The sequence below is a fragment of the Mandrillus leucophaeus genome, unplaced genomic scaffold (assembly GCF_000951045.1).
Source record: "Mandrillus leucophaeus isolate KB7577 unplaced genomic scaffold, Mleu.le_1.0 Scaffold75, whole genome shotgun sequence".
Taxonomy (NCBI): domain Eukaryota; kingdom Metazoa; phylum Chordata; class Mammalia; order Primates; family Cercopithecidae; genus Mandrillus; species Mandrillus leucophaeus.
Window position 1 is genome coordinate 4,077,297 of NW_012108141.1, and position 19,236 is coordinate 4,096,532.

General features: G+C 35.7%; 1 protein-coding gene across 1 annotated transcript in view; it reads left to right on the top strand.

Annotated features, from left to right (window-relative positions):
• The window catches only part of MRPL1 (mitochondrial ribosomal protein L1), a 73,943-nt gene that overhangs the window by 29,885 nt on the left and 24,822 nt on the right, over positions 1 to 19,236 (top strand). The window contains exon 5 of the mRNA XM_011966221.1: positions 1,514 to 1,620. Within this exon, the coding sequence (XP_011821611.1) occupies positions 1,514 to 1,620 (107 nt within the window). The remainder of the gene's footprint in view (positions 1 to 1,513; positions 1,621 to 19,236) is intronic.

The following is a 19,236-nucleotide window of genomic DNA, read 5'->3' on the forward strand; positions in this document are numbered from 1 at the left end:
CCAGACTGGTCTCGAACTCACAGCCTCAAGTAATCTGCCCGCCTCAGCCTCCCAAAGTGCTGGGATTACAGGCATGAGCCACCATGCCTGGCCTCTCAGGCTGGTTTCTTTCTTTTCTTTTCTTTTCTTTTCTTTTTTTTTGAGACAGAATCTTACTCTGTTGCCCAGGCTGCCAGGCTGGAGTGCAGTGGCTCAGTCTCAGCTCACTGCAACCTCTGCCTCCCAGGTTCAAGTGATTCTCCTGTCTCAGCTTCCTGAGTAGCTGGGATTACAGGTACCTGCATGTCTGACTATGGAAACTCATGCCAGTTTCTATAACCATTTGCATAATAATGAGCTACCTCTACACTGTATCATTCATTATGATATTGTTTCCACTGCTAAATGTTTCTGCTTTTTAGTTGTTGGTTTTTTTTCTACTTCTTTATGGTAGGTAGAAGGTTCTTAAAAGATTTCAAGACTGTACTGTTATTATTATTTTTTGACAGAGTCTCACTCTGCCGCCTAGGCTGGAGTGCAGTGGCACAGTCTCAGCTCACTGCTACCTCTGCCTCTTGAGTTCAAGCAATTCTCCTGCCTCAGCCTCCCAAGTAGCTGGGATTACAGGTGTGCGCCACCATATCCAGCTAGTTTTTGTATTTTTAGTAGAAACAGGATTTCACCTTGTTGGCCAGGCTGGTCTTGAACTCCTGACCTCAGGTAATCTGCCTGCCTCGGCCTCTCAAAGTGCTGGGATTACAGACGTGAGCCATCATGCCTGGCCGCTGTTATCTTTTGCCATAGTTTATTTTATAGATTTGATTTCATTATGTCATCTGTGTTTTTAATGTATGCTATATATTATTATTGCATATACTTATGTGTTAGTTATCCATAGTGGTGCAACAATATTACCACAAACAGTTGCTTGGAACAACACACATTTATTATCTCACCATTTCTATGTGTCAGGAATGTATGTGTAGCTGAGTGGGGTTCTCTGCTTAAGGGTCTCACAGAGCTCCACTCAAGGTGTTGGCCAGAGAGGTGGTTTCATCTTAGACTCAATGGGTGATGGATTTGCTTCCAGACTTACGCAGTTGGCAGAATTCAGTTCCTGTAGGCTACTGGGCACAGGGCTTCAGTTTCTTACTGGCTGTTAGCTTGAGACTGCTCTCAGCTTGTTGCCCTGTGGCCCTCTCCATATGGCAGCTCACAGCATTGCAGCTTGTTTCTTCAAAGCCAATAAGGAAGAGAGTCTTTTCCAAGACAGGCATTATAGCTTTATGTAATATAATTATGTACACATGATTATTCTGTCTCTTGGTTTGAAGCAAGTTGCAAGTTTCATTCACACGCAATGAGAGGAGATCACACAAGAGCATGAACACCGGGAAACAGAGCTCTTTGGAACTAAAGTTTATCTGCCACTATTTGTTTGCTGTATCTTCACATGAGATATGTGTTTCTTTTATTCAGTAATTTTTACTACTTATTTGGAGTGATAATTGTGGATTTTATTTTTTCTAACTAGATTCCATTGGCCGTGACATCCCCAAAATGCTTGAATTCTTCAAAAATGGACATGAAATTAAGGTAGATGAAGAAAGGGAGAATTTTCTGCAGACCAAAATAGCAAGAGTAAGTTACAATGAAAATTATCGAATAACCCTCTTTTTTTTGTTGTTCAAGTAATTCCTTAATAATTGTTAATATTATAAAATACCAATCATTTGGACTTGTTCTTGGCACTAGCATTAAGAATGGCATTAAACATACACATAGATACTTTTTAAATTCTATAAGTTAAACATAAATTCTAATGGTACTTGAGAATTTCTTGCAGAGTTATGTGCTACTGTCACATTTACTTGTCCTTTGCCTTATTTTTCTGTTTTATGTATACACTTTTGTATTTATGTATTATATTTTAAGCTTATTGAGAATAGGGTTTAGATTTTGTATGTCCCCCTAATCAAGATTGCATAATTCTGAGCACATAGTAGGTGTTCAATACTACTTTAGTGGAATTGAGTAATTTGCTTTATGTCCAATTTTCTCTGCTAATGTTTATAAAATTGTTTGCCTGTTTTTAGAAGATGCTGGAAATCAGTTTCCAAAGCCATTTTTAGGACACTAATATAGATATGCCACATTTCTAGGACTGTATTTTAAAATATATTGTCATTGCAAACATTCAAGTTATTTATACTAAAGAATCTCTAAAGTGCCTATCCAACATATGTAATTTTTTTCTTGTTCATTTACTATAAGAATAACAGTAATTTATAAGTTGATAGCAAAATTTAAACAGGACCTACCAAGTGTCAGGTGCTATTCTAAACAATTTTTATATATTCTGTCTTTTAATTGTTAGCCATATGAGAGGTAAAATGATTACCCTATCTTATAGATGAAGGCATGAAAGCCCAGAGAAGTTAAATAAGTTTTCCAAGGTCTCACAGCTACTATGAGGCAGAATAAGCATTTCAATCTTGGCACTTTCCTTGAGTCCAGGCTGTTTATCCCTATACCATCTTGCCTCGTGACTGGAATTATTTGAATAGCTATTATTCTTTCCCTTTGCCTTCCCATCTTACTTTTAAGGGGAGTTCTGCATTATAGCCAGTAGCTAGTAGTCCAAACTCATTGAGCTATGCCCACGCAGGTCATCAGAAATATAGAAAAACCTGAGTGACACAGCCTAGGCAACATGACGAAACCCCGTCTCTATAAAAAATACAAAAAAATTAGTTGAGTGTGGTGGCATGCACCTGTAGTCCAGCTACTTGGGAGGCTGAGGTGATCCCTGGGATCACCAAGGTTACAGAGTGAGACCATCTCAAACAAAACAGACCAGAAGGTAAAGAAAAATCTGGGTGCTATATTGCCCATTCTGGCCTCAAACTCCTGTGCTCAATCCTCCGTTAGCCTTCTGGGTAGATGGGACTACAAATGTATGCCACCATGTGAGGCTTCTCAGCTACTTTTATGGTCAAAAAAAACAAGAAAACTTGCTTTAGAAATGGAGCAAAGTGGCCGGGCGTGGTGGCTCACGCCTGTAATCCCAGCACTTTGGGAGGCCGAGGCAGGCGGATCACGAGGTCAGGAGATCAAGACCATCCTGGCTAACACGGTGAAACCCCGTCTCTACTAAAAATACAAAAAATAAACCAGGCGTGGTGGTGGGTGCCTGTAGTCCCAGCTACTCAGGAGGCTGAGGCAGGAGAATGGCGTGAACCCGGGAGGCGGAGCTTGCAGTGAGCCGAGATCGTGCCACTGCACTCCAGCCTGGGCGACAGAGGGAGACTCCATCTCAAAAAAAAAAAAAAAAAAGAAATGGAGCAAAGCAGGTTTAATCTAGTTGGAGATTGGGAAACCCCAGCTTGCCATCATTACCATCAAAGCTCAGCTCCAGTTTATTTGGCACTGAGCTCTGCTCCAGTCCAATATTGGAATTTCCTTGTTCCCCAAAAGGCCTTTGGTAGCACTTCTTGTTTCTTAGGATTGACAACATTGTAATTGAAAAACCAAACAAATGAAACATAAAATACAAATTTTAAGAATCTATTCTGAAGTTGTAGAGACTTGAGTTTGAATACCTGTTCAGCTACTTCAGAGATGGCAGACTTTAAGCAAGTTTCTTAATGTTGTTGTGTCTCAAATTTCCTCATCTATAAAATATGTATAATAGTAATTATTTCATTATGTGGTTTTGAGGATTACATAGAATTTTAAAATAGTAACATCTATTGGTTTGTTTTGGTTGGCCTTTTGGTACTATGGAATATCCTTATAAGGCTCTTTGTGGCTGGATTAAATCTGTCTTAAGTAAGGTTTTCAGTATATTCAGTAGTTAATAGTTTATGTAGATCCTGACTCGGAATATAAGAAACCATGATATCATGTTCATTTTTTTCAACAAATACCATAGCGATTAAGACATAGGTCTTAATCACTAAGTAGTAGATCACTAAGTAGTAGATCAGACTACTTGGATTTTTTGGAGATATAATTTCTTAATGAAAAATTATGTGTTTAAAGAGATGTTTTTTGAACACTGTTTAAGTATTGCAGTATAGTAGAAGGTTGAGAGTGGGTTTTAGATTCCTACTGTCTTGATTCAAACCTTTGTTCCAGCTAGAAAGAGCTGTACCCCCTTGCTCTCTGAGCCTCAATTTTTCCCCGTTTCCCATTTCTCCTGTATATAAAATGATGGTAATAATATGTACCTTCTAAACTAGGAAGGAATAGATGAGATAATAACATAATTACCATTTAGCAGAGTACTTCTGGCTAAGGGAGAGTAACAGGGACCTAATTTACCCTCCTACTTAAAACAATCAACATTATTTGATACAAAAACCAGACAAAGAAAACGACAATGCAGTATCATTCGTGAACATAGATGTAACAATTGTAAACTAAATTTTAGCAAATAGAATCCAGCAATATATAAAAAGATCAAGAAGGGTTTATTCTAGGAATGCAAGGTTAGTTTAACATTCAACAATTAATCATTACAGTTCACCATATTAAGAAAGTAAAAAACAAAAACCATATGAGCATCTCAGTGGATGCAGAGAAAGCATTTGACAGAATCCAACATCTGTTTTTGATTAAAAAGTCTCAGCAAACTGGGATAGAAGTCCATGTCCTTAACCTGTAAAAAAATGTCTAAGAAAAGCCAAAGCTGACATCATATTTAGTGGTGAAACACTGAATATTGCATTTCTCCTGAGATCAGGAACACTCTCACTGCTGCCTCTTTTCAACATTGATCTGGGGCTTCTAGGCAGCGCAATCAGGCAAGAAACAGAGATAAAAAGTCAACTAGATTAGAATGGAAGAAGTGAAACTGTCATTATTCACAGATTACATGTTCTAACTACTAGAAGAACGAAGTGAGTTAACTAAGGTTGAAGGTAGAAGCTCAATGTACAAAAATAAATTGTTTCTGTATAACAGCAAGGAACAATTAGAAACTGAAATGAAAAAGCAACAAATGCCATTTGTAGTAATAGCGAATATATTAAATGCTTAGGGGTAAATCTGACGAAGATGTTGAAGATCCATACACTGAAAACTTTAAAACACAGTTAAGAAAAATAAAAAAATTAAATAATTGGTGACTATATGCCTTATTTATGGATCAGTAGACTCAATATTGTTAAAAATGTCAATTTTCTCCAAGGTAATCTATAGATTCATAGCATTCTCAGTCAAAGTACCAGTCAACATTTTTGTAGAAACTGACTAGCTGATTCTAAAATTCGTAGAAAAATGCAAAATGTCTAGAATAGTTAAGACAACTTTGAAAAAGAACAAAGTTGGAAGTCTACCTGATTTCAAGATTTATAAAGCTGCAGTAATTAAGACAATGTGGTATTCACATCAAAAGAAAACAGTTAATGGAATAGAATAGAGAGTCCAAAAAGAAAGATGAAACATATGAACAACTGATTTTCCACAAGGTACAATGGCATTTTTTCTGGAGAAAGGATAGTTCTTTCAACAAACAGTACTGAAACAGTTGGATATCTGTATGTCATAAAATGAAATCTGACCAGTACTTCAAGACATATATAATAATTAAGTAAAAATGAATCAAAGACCTAAATGTAAAGCCTAAAGTGATAAAACTTTGAGAAAAGAAAGTTGGATTAGGGAATGATTTCTTAGAGAAGACACGAAAAGTATGATCCATAAAAGAAGAAATTGATAAATCACTCTGTAAAAATTAAAAACTTCTGCTCTTTAAAAGACACTGTTAGGGAATGAAAAGACAAATTACAGACTGGGAAAAATATTTGAAAATCATGTATCTAATAAATTCCGAATATATAAAGAACTGTCAAAAACTCAATAATAAAATTACCCAATTTTAAAAATCAGAAAAGATTTGAACACACCTTACTATGGAGATACATAGATGACAAACACTTGGAAAGATGCTCAGCATCTTTAATTGTTAGGAAATGTAAATGTAAATGAAAACCACGATGGGATAACACACATCTATTTGGAATGAATAAAGTTAAAAAGACTGGCCATACCAACTGTTGTAAGGATGTGGTGGGACTTGAGCACTCTTACAGCGTTTGTGGGTATGTTAAATGATGCAACCTCTTTGGCAAACAGTTTGGCAGTTTCTTAAAATTGAACATCCACCTACTATATGATCCTGCCATTCCACTTTTAGATAATTTACTCAGGAGAAATGAAAACATGTATCCATACAAAGACTTGTAAGCAAGGGTTCATATCAGATTTATTTGTGATAGCCCCAAACTGGAAAATTTCCAAATGTTCACTGCAGTTGAATATAAAGAAAGTACTCTTCAGTAATAAAAAGAGATTAACTTGATACATTCTACAATATTGATGGATTTCAAAATAATTGTGCTGAGTGAAAGAAGTTAGAAAAAAGGGAGCACATCCTATATGATTCCTTTTGTATAAAATTCTGGCAAATGCAAACTAATGTATGGTGACAGAAAGCAGACCAGTGGTTGCCTTGGGGACAGAGGTGGATGAAGAGGGGCAGGAAGGAAGAATTACAAAGGCACACAGTAAATTTTGGGAGTGATTGTTATGTTATTCTGACTGGTGATTGTTGCATGTGTGTATACATAAGTCAAGGCTTAGTGAATTGTACACATTAAGAATGTGGAGCATATCCAATGGAATACTATGTAACAACATAAAAGAATAAACTATGAATACATGTTACAACATGGATAAACCTCAAGAATATTGTGCTTAGGCAAAGAAGCCAGACACAGAAACTACTTGCTGTATGATACCATTTATATAAAATATTCAGAAAAATTAAAGTATAAAGACAAAAAGATTAGTAGTTGCGTAGGAGGGGTGGGAGGAAACAGGTATTAACGCTAAGTGTGCATGTTCGTATTGGGGTGATAATGTTTTCAAACTGATTTCTGGTGATGGTTGCACAGCTCAATCAACTTACTAAGAAACATTGAATTTTACATAAGAAAATCGTAAATAGTATATGCAAAGTATGCCTCAATAACATTAATTAAAAATGTGCAGTATGTCAAGTTTTACAAAAGTAAAACAAAGTTTTACTTTTACAAAGTAGTAAAAAACTGTACCATTGTATTATGCAAAATAATTGTTCCATAAATTTTGTTAGAATTATCTGATAGTTAAAAATGTAGAAATGATTTTACAGCAATTTAATGAGGTTTCCTTGAGTGGAATTATTCTTCTTATGCAGTTGAAAATATTGAAGATGTGATATTTGTGTGTGTATGTGTGTGTATTTGTAGCCAATATGATATGATAAATTGATACAGAATGAGTGCAGCAGATAAAAGGGCACTGATGGTATCACATGCCTAATAAGTGTCCTTACTTGGATAAAAGGAAGATATCTAGAACAGAAGTCAATAAATGAAAACCAGGGGCCAAATCTGGTTATGGCTGTGGCCTGTTTTTGTATAGCCTGTGAGCTGACAATGGTCTTTACAGTTTTAAAGGTTGTAAAAAATAAAGCATATGCTACAGAGCCTGCATATGGCCTGCAAAGCCTAAATCATTCACTATCTGGCTCTTTACAGAAAAGATTTGCTGACTTCTGATCTAGAAAGATGTTTTTTGGGAGAGTGAAATGGATTCGTTTTGTGTGTCTACTACCTGTACAGGAGAGACTCTCACTGTAGTTAAATCATCTTGATGTCCTGTGTTATGATTCTGCGCTTCAAGATCCATTTCTAGTATTGATGTAATACGGAATTGATCTTAAGTAGTTTGTAGTTTTCCTTCTTTATCAATGTGCTAAATATAATCAGTTGAATGATCTTTCTTAATTATTTAACTTGAGGATTAGTATCTTAGATGTTAGAACTCAGCCACTAATGCTTTTGTATATCAAAACTGTATACTAATGCTCTTATAGTCAGCCAGTATCTAACATTTGTCAGCAGTACTTTCAGGTAAATTAGTTTTTTTCGCTTCTCTTTTCTTGTTTTTTAGACAGTCTTACTCTATCACCCAGGCTGGAGTGTAGTGGCATGATCTCAGCTCCCTGCCAGGTTCAAGTGATCCTCTGATCTCAGCTCCTTCACCCAGTAGCTGGGACTACAGGTGTGTGCCACCATGCCTAGCTAATTTTTGTATTTTTTGTAGAGATGGGGTTTTGCCATGTTGCCTAGGCTGGTCTCGAACTCCTGGGCTCAAGTGATCTGCCCACCTCAGCCTTGCAAAGTTATGGGATTACAGGCGCAAGCCACTGTGCTTGGCCTTAGTTTTGTTCTTAGTATTTCCTACCATTTGTACCTGTAACTTACATAGTCATGAAACTGGTTATGTCTTTATGCTATCAAATGCTCATATCAGTGAAAATGTCATTAAGATAATATGTTGAACATCATGAAGACAGAACAAGTTATTGGAATATGTTATTTTTTAATCAGTTATATTGCTATCACATAGACACCGTTTATTTTCTGTCATAGCATGAAGCATAATTGGTTGGGATAAAAGCAAGTTGCCGAAGGATCAGATAAAAGGCAAAAGTCTTAGAGTATAAAACTGAAAATAAAGAGCTACAGAGGAGAAAAAGTACATTTCTTCAACCTTTTTCCCCCAATGGCTCTTTCCATGAAACAGAAATGAAACTAAGGCAGATTCTCAAAAGATGAAGTTGAGACATATGTACCTGGCCACTGTTTATATTCTAAATAGCAATTTAATTTCAGATAGTAATTAATTTTAAAAAGATTTATCTGAGTTTGCTATATAGAAAATAATATAGTCATAATTCTGCTATCCAGATAACGTTTGACATTTTAAAAATTTCAAATTAATATACATACATGGTTAAATTCAAATAATTCACAAAAGCATATAAAGAAACACTAGAACCCCTTTCCCTGAAATAGTTTTCTTGTGGAACTTAAAAAGCTTTTAATTAATATATGTACATGGTTAAGTTAAAGTAATTTACAAATGCATGTAAAGAAGCACCAGAGCCCCTTTCCCTGCAATTGTTTTCTTGCGAAATTTCTATTTACAGTTTTATTTTTGTTCTTCCAGAAATATTAAGGCATAAACATAGGCAGCTTCGTAAAATTCATTTATTTATATTATGCCACATATACTATTCTGTAGCTTTCTTTTCTGTGGATAAAAGTGTAGCGTGGATGTCTTCAAAGATATAGTATGAATGTCATCAAAGATGCAAAGAGATCTGCCACATTCTTTTTAATGCCTGCATAGAGTTATATTTTATCATATACCATAATCAGTTCCTTATTGATAGTCCGTTAGTTTGTGTCCTGATTTTTGCTACTGTAAATGATACTTAATGAAAATTTCACAAAGAAATATTGCCAAAATTCTCAAAGTATATCCATGAGGTAAATTTATAGAAATAGAGTATGTGTTGAAAATTTTATTATATGAATTCCCAAATTACTTTCTAAAATGTTTATACTAATTTATCATTATCCAACAGTGTGTTAAAGTACTTGTGTCTTTATGCCCTCACAGCATTGGGTATTATCACACTTAAACATTTTGTCAGTTTGAAAGTTGATACATTATAGGTGTGAGTGTGAGCGCATGTGTACTTTTAACAGCTTAAAAATTTCAGTGTGAACATTACCGTCATTTTCTTTGGTTACAGTGTTGTTCTCTTTTACTCCTTAAGATTCTGAATCTCCTCATCTGTCCACCATTCTTATTTCTTTCACATTTCTAGCCCCACTCTTATTCTCCACAACTCTCTCTTTTGTGTATGCAGTCTCCTATTGACTCCTTTTACCATGAACTCTTTCTGACTCACCCCTACCATCACCTGCTCTGTTTACAAGTGCGTGGTAAATAAAATTGACAAGAGCCATGATCACTGAAAGTTGAGTGCTTGTAAACTTGAAGTGTTCACAAACACTGAGATTGCCTGGCATTTGCTAACTACTGAAAAGAAAGCCTTTTCTACCCAGTAGAAAAGGGGACTGGTTTTTCTGACCCATGATATAGTAGGGATTTTTAATGGATCCTATGTATTTAAAAAATTACACTTATTTTTTGACTTTTCTTAAGCTTTATTCACTGATCAGGTAAAATTACTGTTAGCTCATTTAGAATCTAACCATAGAAAAAACAGAAAACAGTCAACTTAATGTGTAAGTTCTATTTAACAAATATGTAAAAATACTGACTCTGATGCAGACACAATGCTGGTGATACAAAAAGATAATGACCTTTTTTTCTCAAGAAAAATACTTCTCGTAGGGGAGAGAGATATGTAAATAAAGTACAGGAAAATGTGGTAAGTATAATAATAGAAATGTATATATAGAGCTGGGCGCAGTGGTTCACACCTGTGATCCCAGCACTTTGGGAAGCCAAGGCGGGCAGATCACTTGAGGTCAGGAGTTTGAAACCAGCCTGGCCAGCATGGTGAAACCCCTTCTCTATTAAAAATACAAAAATTAGCCAGGCATGGTGGTGCATGCCTGTAGTCCCAGCTACCCGGGAGGCTGTGGCAGGAGTATTGCTTGAACCCGGAGGGCGGAGGTTTCAGTGAGCCGAGATGCGCCACTGCACTCCAGCCTGGGTGACAGAGCGAGACTTCATCACAAAAAAAAAAAAAAAAAAAAAAAAAAAAAATGCGTGTGTGTGTGTGTATATATATAAAATACATATACGTATATATATGATATAGAAGTTACAGAAAAGTAGCAATGATTGTTTAGAGTAGCAGTGGAACAAGTAGGTCAAGGGTGGGTTCTAGGAGGAGTTTGAAAATATATACCAGGTAGAAAAGGGTCATTCGTATTTCAAAATAACACGCATAATGATCAATGGAGCACAAATTATTGATTCAACTGTTTTAAAGAAACCAAATAACGGTGATTTAACTTTGATAGAAAGTTAATTTTCTCCCAAGTTTAAATTGGTTTTCAGCTCAGGGCTTCTTTGCTCCACAGGGTTATCCAGGGATCAAGGTTTCCACCTCACCTCTTTTTCGTTGTTTGCAGTCTTCTAGGGTTTTCTTTTCTATGTGATTGAAGCTTGCTGACTACCATGTCTGAATTGTAGCCTGTATGAAAGAGGCAAGAGGAGGTAGAGAATAAGCAGTTTCTTACAAGCATGTGAGCTATTGCCCTCATCACTTTTGCCCCATCCCGGGGTCCAGAGCTTAGTCATATGGCTTAGCTCAAGGTCTGTGTTTTATAGCAGCTAGGTGGGTGATCATGTGATCATGTACCTGGCTAAACCTGATTAAAAGAAGAGGGGAGAGATTTGAGGAGAAATTAAGGTTTTACCATAGCTGAGGAAGAACCAGGAATCCTAAAAGAATAAGAAAATTGAAGGCAATTTTTTTTTTATTTATTTATTGTTATATCCCCAACTCCTAGAAGATTGCCTGACATATAGCAGGTACTCAATAAATAATTGTTGGATGAATATATATATGTATGAATAAATAAAATTTTCTAATTTGAGATCAATTAGAAATGATTAAAACTACGTTTCAAATTATATAATGAATCAGTAGGAAAGTTTTAGTCTATAAAATTAACCAATGAGACACTAGACTTTTAAAAGTGGAATAATATTGCTGGAATTAATTGTTGGAATTTCACAGAATGACAGAATTAACTGTCTTGTCCTCTATTTTTTATAAAAATGTTTAGCCAGGTGTATAGTTTGATGTTACTCAAGAAAGTTAAAACATGTCCAAATATTGTAGCATTAACCTGTCAGAATGGAGACTTTGAAGTAATTTTCAAAGGGCGACTGTTAGTATTTTATAACATACCACAAATCCATTTTGTATTAGCTCTGAGGCTCTCAGAACTTGCTTTGTTTTTTTTCAGAACGTGCTTTGTTTTTTTTTTCATTGATAGATTTCTTACATGATTTGAAATACTTGGCCTTCAGTCTGCTTCTCCAGAACACTTCTAAGTGTAATTGAAGGTCACTTACATTGTTGCCTGGTTTTCTTCACTTGTCCTTCATTATAAGATAAAAGTTCTCTTTTTCTATAAATGTTGACTATCCCATTGTATAGAGGCATATATAATAACTTTGTCAAAAACTAAAATGTTCTTTCCTTTCACTTTTGTTAATATTGATTACCTCACATATTTCAAAAACAAAGAAATGTGATAGCATTGTTGTTGAGGTTTCTTTCATTTGCTGAGAGTGGTAATCAAAGAATGGAACTTTCCACTAGGAAAAAATTACTTGAGTTGTAAAATATGGTATATTAGGACTTGTGGTAAGAAGTATTTATCAACAAAATAGGGCATGGCTATTATTTGCTTTTTTTAGCCTTTCATAACATTTAGTACCATAATAAATTACATAACTCTCATGACTTATTATACATATTCAAGAACCTATAAAATATATATATTCAAGAACCTATAAAATCAGATCCATGTTATATATATGTGTGTTTTCTAGTAGTAATTAGCAGACTTTTTTGGCTGAATCCAGTTGGGTAGAGTTTCATAAATATAGAACACTTAATGTAGTTTTCATAGGTTTTAGATTTTAAAATCAATTCTAACTAAAAAATCTTTGGGGATTAGTCAAGTTAAATAAAAGTTGGAAATAAAAACAAACTAGCATTGGTAATGCACACTGGACCTTTAAAGAAGTGCAATGCACTATGAAAGTGACTTAGTTTTTTATCTTTTTAAAATAATTTTGGTTTCTTTATAAGTGCTTTGCTATCCGTGTAGCAACTTGGTAGAATTTGCCACATTTTATAAAAAATGTTTGGTCTTCAAAAGTATATTTAGTTAAGGATTGCTATATTTTCAATCAACTTGTGCTTTTTTTCATTTCAAAGTAATTCCTTTCAAGTGTACATGTATATACAAATGAAGCTTTTTAAAATGACTTTTTACTATAATTTTTTGACAAGTCATAAAATAAGGAATTTTGATATTTTATCTTAGAACATTGCAGACTCCTTGAGTTCATAGCATTTTTCAAAAGAAAATCTAAAGAGAAATTAATCCATATTCATAACATTTCAGGTAAGAAAGTAAGGAAATGAAACATCACACATTGTCTTGAGATCTGTTGCTTCATACAGCTGTAGCTCTTTCCCGAAAAAGGGAAAACTGCTGAGCAGAGAGACTATAGGAACCTGCGTGTGGGATCACATGAGGTTTGATTCTGGAGTCGCAAAAGTTGAAATACAAACACAGGAAGTCTGGCTTCTGCTAATTAGCACATACTTCTATGTCCAGAACAAATTCTCTTCTTCTAAAGGAAGAAGGGTTATTTTCCTTTTATTCCCTCTATAGTACCCGTCTGCCTGCCATTCATCCTTTTTTTTTGAGACAGTGTCTTACTTACTCTGTCCCCCACACTGGAGTGCAAGTGGCATGAACTTGACTCACTGCGACCTTCACCTCCTGGGTTCAACTGATTCTTGTGTCTCAGCCTCCTGAGTAGATAGGGACTACAGGCTCCTGGCACCACACCCAGTTAATTTTTTGTATTTTTAGTAGAGATGGGTTTCCGCTGGTCTTGAACTCCTGGCTTCAAGTGATCTGCCCACCATGGCCTCCCAAAGAGTTAGGATTACAGGCATGAGCCACTGCACCCAGCCCCATTGATTCCTTGACTTAGTAATTCAGCATATTACACCAAATCTAGCAAAAGTTAAAAAACTTTTCAATGGTTCTACATGGGCTGGCACCTTATTTCTACATGGGCTGGCACCTCCTTACTATTTTCTATCTATCTATTTTCTTACTATTTTCTCTCACAAAGTACACATGTACACACATTCTGAATGCCTGCTGAGTGGCAAAAACTTTCCTAACTATGGGGATATATTGTTGTCCAGATGTTCTTGCCCTCAGATTACTTTCTAGTTGAGAATATAGATAATATACAAATAAATATATATGTACTTAGGTAAGGAGACAGAGTGCTGGTGGAGTGTGTGTATGTGTAGCTATTTTAGATAGGTCGGTCAGGGAAGGCCTGCCTCTCTAAATTGGAGGTGACATTTGAATAGAGACTGAATGAAATAAGAAAACAAGTTATGAAGATATCTGAGAGAAAAGTATTCTTGAGACAGGAGGCAGCAAGTACAAAGGCTCTGAGGAAAAGAGGGGATTGAGCTTTTACAGGAACAAGAGGTATTTCTTCTGGGTGTTAGAAAAGGCTAAAATATCTTTGAAGAAATATATGCTCAAAAAGTTCTGAGAAAAGTATTAAATACACAAAGGAAACTACTTTGATATAGGAGGACATAGAATTACATATTTTACTGACAATACATTCCTGAGTATCTTTACATAATAGCAATCTTAACTTGCTTTTATTTGAATAGAAAAGCCTTTCGTGCAGAGTTTTTTTCACATCAGGAAACCTTTATGAGGCTAACAATAGACTTCAAGATTCTGTGAACTTCCTGAAATTTTATTCAGAGTACTATGTGTACGTGCATGTGTACATTTTTCTTGGGCGAGTGGTTGTGTTTTCTATCAGGAATTCATGACTCATTTGTTGAGCAAATAGTTATCAGGTACCTACTATATGCTGGGCACTACTCTGGATAATAGGGTTCTATACATCAACAAAGTAGACAACAATCTTTGCCTTCATGGTATAGACATGTAGATGGTATAAAGGTAGACATCTGGTGATAGAAGACAAATGGTAGAAAATAAGTAAAAAACAAAACAAAAAAAATATTTCAGATGAAAGTGCTAAGGAGGGAAAAACAAGTTGGAAGAAGGAAGTGTATGTAAGTAATAGAGTTAGCATACTGAAATTTTAGATAGGATATCTCATGTGAACTTCTCTAAAAACATGACTTTTGAATCATGATCCAAAGAAAGTGACTGAAGGAAGGGCATTACATGCAGAAGGAACAGCAAATGCAAGGCCGTGACAGTATATCTGGCATGGTTGAGGACTAGCATAGCTAGTATGGCTAGAGCAGAGAGCAGGGGTTGTAGGTGATTAGGTCATAGTAAAGATACTGTCTTTTAGTTAGAGTGAGATGCAGACCCTTTGGAGGGATTGAGCAGACTAACATGATCTGACTTCTGAAAGGCTCAGTCTCACTGCTGTATTGACAGGAGACTGAAGGGAGCATGGATGGAAGCAGAGTCCAGTTAAGGGTCTTTCGCAATAATCTTGGCTAGAGATGAGAGTAGCTTGGACCTGGTTATTAACAGTGAAAGTGATGACACTGATTGGATTCAGGATATATTTTAAAGATATAGTTTATGGAATTTACTGATTGAATGGATGTGAGGTATGATAGAAAGTGAAGAGAGCAAAGAATGGTTGCAAGATTTTTTGGTGACGAAACTGGAGTAATGAAGTTGCCTCTAACTGATAACAAAGATTACAAAGCAGAGTAAATGAATAGGTGGAAGGGTTATTATCAGAAGCCTAGATTTGGACATGTTCAGTTTGAGATGCCTTTTAGATGTCCAAAGGGAACTGTGTAGTAGGTTGTTGGATATTCAAGTCTGATTCAGAGAAAAGGACTGGGATAGGGATCAAATTAGGAAGTCATCTGCATATAGATAGTTCATAAACTTTGATTTTCCTCAGTAAGTATGATGTTTGCTGTTTGTTTAATATAAATATTCTTTATTATGTAAATAAATAGTTTTTAAAAGAGGTTTGATATTTAAGAGAGGAGCTGGTATTTTTATTTATCTATTTATTTATTTTTGAGATGGAGTCTCGCTCTGTCACCCAGGCTGGAGTGCAGTGGCGTGATCTCGGCTCACTGCAACCTCTGCGTCCCAGGTTCAAGCGATTCTCCTGCCTCAGCCTCCTGAGTAGCTGGGATTATAGATGTGCACCACCACTACTGACTAATTTTTGTAGTTTTAGTAGAGACAGGGTTTCCCCCCGTTGGCCAGGCTGGACTTAAACTCCTAACCTCAGGTGATCTGCCCACCTCAGCCTCCTAAAGTGCTGGGATTACAGGTGTGAGCCACCTTTCCCAATCCTGGTTTGTCCTTTTAATTGTGGATATACGTTGCAATTTACTGAATAGCTTTTGAAACAATCTGTTGAGATGATTATTTTCTATAGTCTATTGACATGACATACTACCTTATATCCAACTATTCTTATATTCCAAGGATAAACCCTATTGTATATTATTGTTTTCCAAATATTTCTGACCACTATCATAGTAAAAAATAATTTTTATATCATGACCCAATCAAACTTATGTGTATATGTGAGAAAAAAGTTTCAGGAGGGCTGGGTGTGGTGGTTCACACCTGTAATCCCAGCACTTTGGGAGGCCAAGGCAGGTGGATTACTTGAGGCTAGGAGTTCAAGACCAGCCTGGCCAACATGGTGAAATCCCATCTCTACCAAAAATTTAAAAAATTAACCAGACGTGGTGGTATGCACTTGTAGTCCCAGCTACTTGGGAAGCTGAGGCAGGAGAATCGCTTGAACCTGGGAGGCGGAGGTTGCAGTGAGTCGAGATTGCATCACTGCACTCTAGCCTGGGAGACAGGGCAAGACTCTGTCTCAAAAAAAAAAAAAAAAAAAAAGTTTCATGATACTATACTTATTATATGCAATGTAGTGAGATTTTTTTCCCTATTCTTTCTGTCTTTCATGTTGATTGTAGACCACCACTGGTTTGACTCAGCTGGGAATCATAAACCTTGGAAAATATACAAGAATCTTTTAAATGCCTTTGAATTTAGTTTGATGGTTGTTAGATTTTTGCGTCTATAGTTATTGGTACTGTTAATAAGTGATGTGTGTGTTTTGTGCTATTTTTATCTGGATTTGATGTCAGGATTATGAACTTAAAAGCTTCCCATCTTTTTCTGTGCTCAAGAGCAGTTTATATTACACGGGAATTATCTTTGTCTTTCAAATTTGAAAAAATTAATAAAAGCAGCTTGTCCAAGAGCTTATTTTTGGAGGAAGGTCATAATTCTTTGATAATTGCTGTTTCTTATGCTTGGACCCATCTTTCCCTGGATAGTTCTGAATCTTGCCTCCTCCCTTCATTCAGGGCTGTGGTCAAATATCACACTTTAGGGAAGTGCCCCCACTTTGAAACCCCTTCTCACATGGCAATCCTCATGCCTTTCATTCCTTTGATTCCATTTATCTTTTTCACAGTGCTTATTGCTACTGGCATGTTATTTATGTGTATGTTTATTTGTCATGTTTGTCATGTTCTCTCCTTCCTACTAGAGTGTTAGCTTCATGAAGGTAAGAACATGGCCTATCATTTTTACTCATGGTCTACTCATTTTACTCTACATCAAGAAAAAATTATGGTATATATCGGTACTCAGTATTTGTAGAATAAATTAATAACCTTTTTCATCTTTCATGGCTAATAGTCTGGTTTTTCTTTTAATTTCTTAAGTGAATTTTGGTAGTTATATACCTAAGAAAACCATCCAAATTTACTAGCATAACTTTATACTTAGAATCTTATTTGTAGATGCCCTCAGTATCTGCATATGTTTTCTCCCACTTTTTTATTTCAAAAATTTTCAAGTAAGTAGAAAAGTTGAAAGAGCAGCACAAAGAACACCCGTATACTACTCATCACCTAGATTCACCAATTTTGTCACATCTACTTACCAAAACTAGTAAAACTAGATTATTTACAGAAACTAGTAGGTATTCTTTTGTGAATTTTTTAAAACACTTGAAATTAAGTTGAAGCATTGTAGTGCTTCACCCGTAAACATTTTAGCATGCATAGCCGAAGGATAGGGATATTTTCATATATGTATGAAAAATAATGAAATATATGTTTAATATATATTAAACTAATTAGATATATATGTGTGTATGTATTTAACTATGAATAGATTTATAGAGATATAATTAAGTGCTTTTCTCTTTTTTTTATTTGAGACAGAGTCTTGCTCTGTCACCCAGGCTGGAGTGCAGTGGCGTGATCTCGGCTCACTGCAAGCTCTGCCTCCCAGGTTCACACCATTCTCCTGCCTCAGCCTCCCGAGTACAGGCGCCCGCCACCTTGCCCGGCTAAGTCTTTTTAAGAACAGTTTTTAAAATTTAATTATTGGTAGTTTTTTCATTTATAGTTTATTGCTGCTTTTTTCCCCTTTTCCTGTTTTTCTGAGATTTGTTATTGGCTTTGTAATTATTTAAGTTATATATGAGATTTGTGAGGTTTTGTTTTTTTTTGAAATGATGAAAGAGTTTAAGTGTGTGAATTTGCCTCTAATTACAATTTTGACTGCATCACCATGTTTTGATTTTTAGTTTTCTTGTTATTATTTTCTAAGTAGTCTGCAATGGTACTTTTTATTTCTTCTTACTTGTGAGAGTATTTTATACTTTGCAACCTTTTTTGGCTTAAGTTTCTTAATATTTTTGTTTTATGGTTGAATAATGCATCCTTTGTAGTTTCTATTTTCTTTTAATTTCTTGAGACTTTCATTCTGGCATATAGTGTAGGTTTAATATTTTTTCAGGCATTTCATGGACACTTGAAAATAGCATGTGTTCTGAGAATTCTAGGTAAAGATAGTGGTTTGAACACCACAGTGGTAACTTATTAGAAAATTCCCACTCTTAAATCAGCAATGGCAAGAGCCAAACACAGTCTAAACCTTAGTATCTTTAAAAGGCTTAGAATGGGGCTCTGGATACCTCTGGAACTGCATGTTAATGGTGAGCATGGGGATGGGACAGGAGGAATCTGAAAAAGGGAGGGTCGATTAAAAACTATTGAGGAAAATCCTTACTTTATCATGCTGGGTAACTGCCCTTTCCTTGCTAGCAGATGACTGGAGAGATTAAAACATAAGGTCTGTAGACTGGGGGAGATCAACTAGAGTTGAAACTGAAAATAGGGAGATTAAGTGAATATATTGATATTGAATGCTGAGAAGCTCCCCTTACCCTCCACCAGCATTTCTCTTCCTTGATTTAGCTCCCCGAACTCTGGGCTGCCAGGCCTCACCCTCTAGGCAGGAGATAAGAAGAGGTTTAGTTCAAGGATGTAATGATAGTAAAGCATTTGACCCAGCTTTACAATTTTTTCCTTCGCATTTTGAACATTCATGGTGGCTTTGCTCTCTCTTTCCTTCTCTGGATGAAGAGATACTTGATCATTTCTGGTACTTTATGAGAACTATTTGACATGATTTAGGAATCATTGTTACAGTTTTTTTTTTTTTCTTTCTTCTTTTTTTTTTTTTTTTTTTTTTGAGACAGAGTCTCACTCTGTCGCTCAGGCTGGAGTGCAGTGGTGCG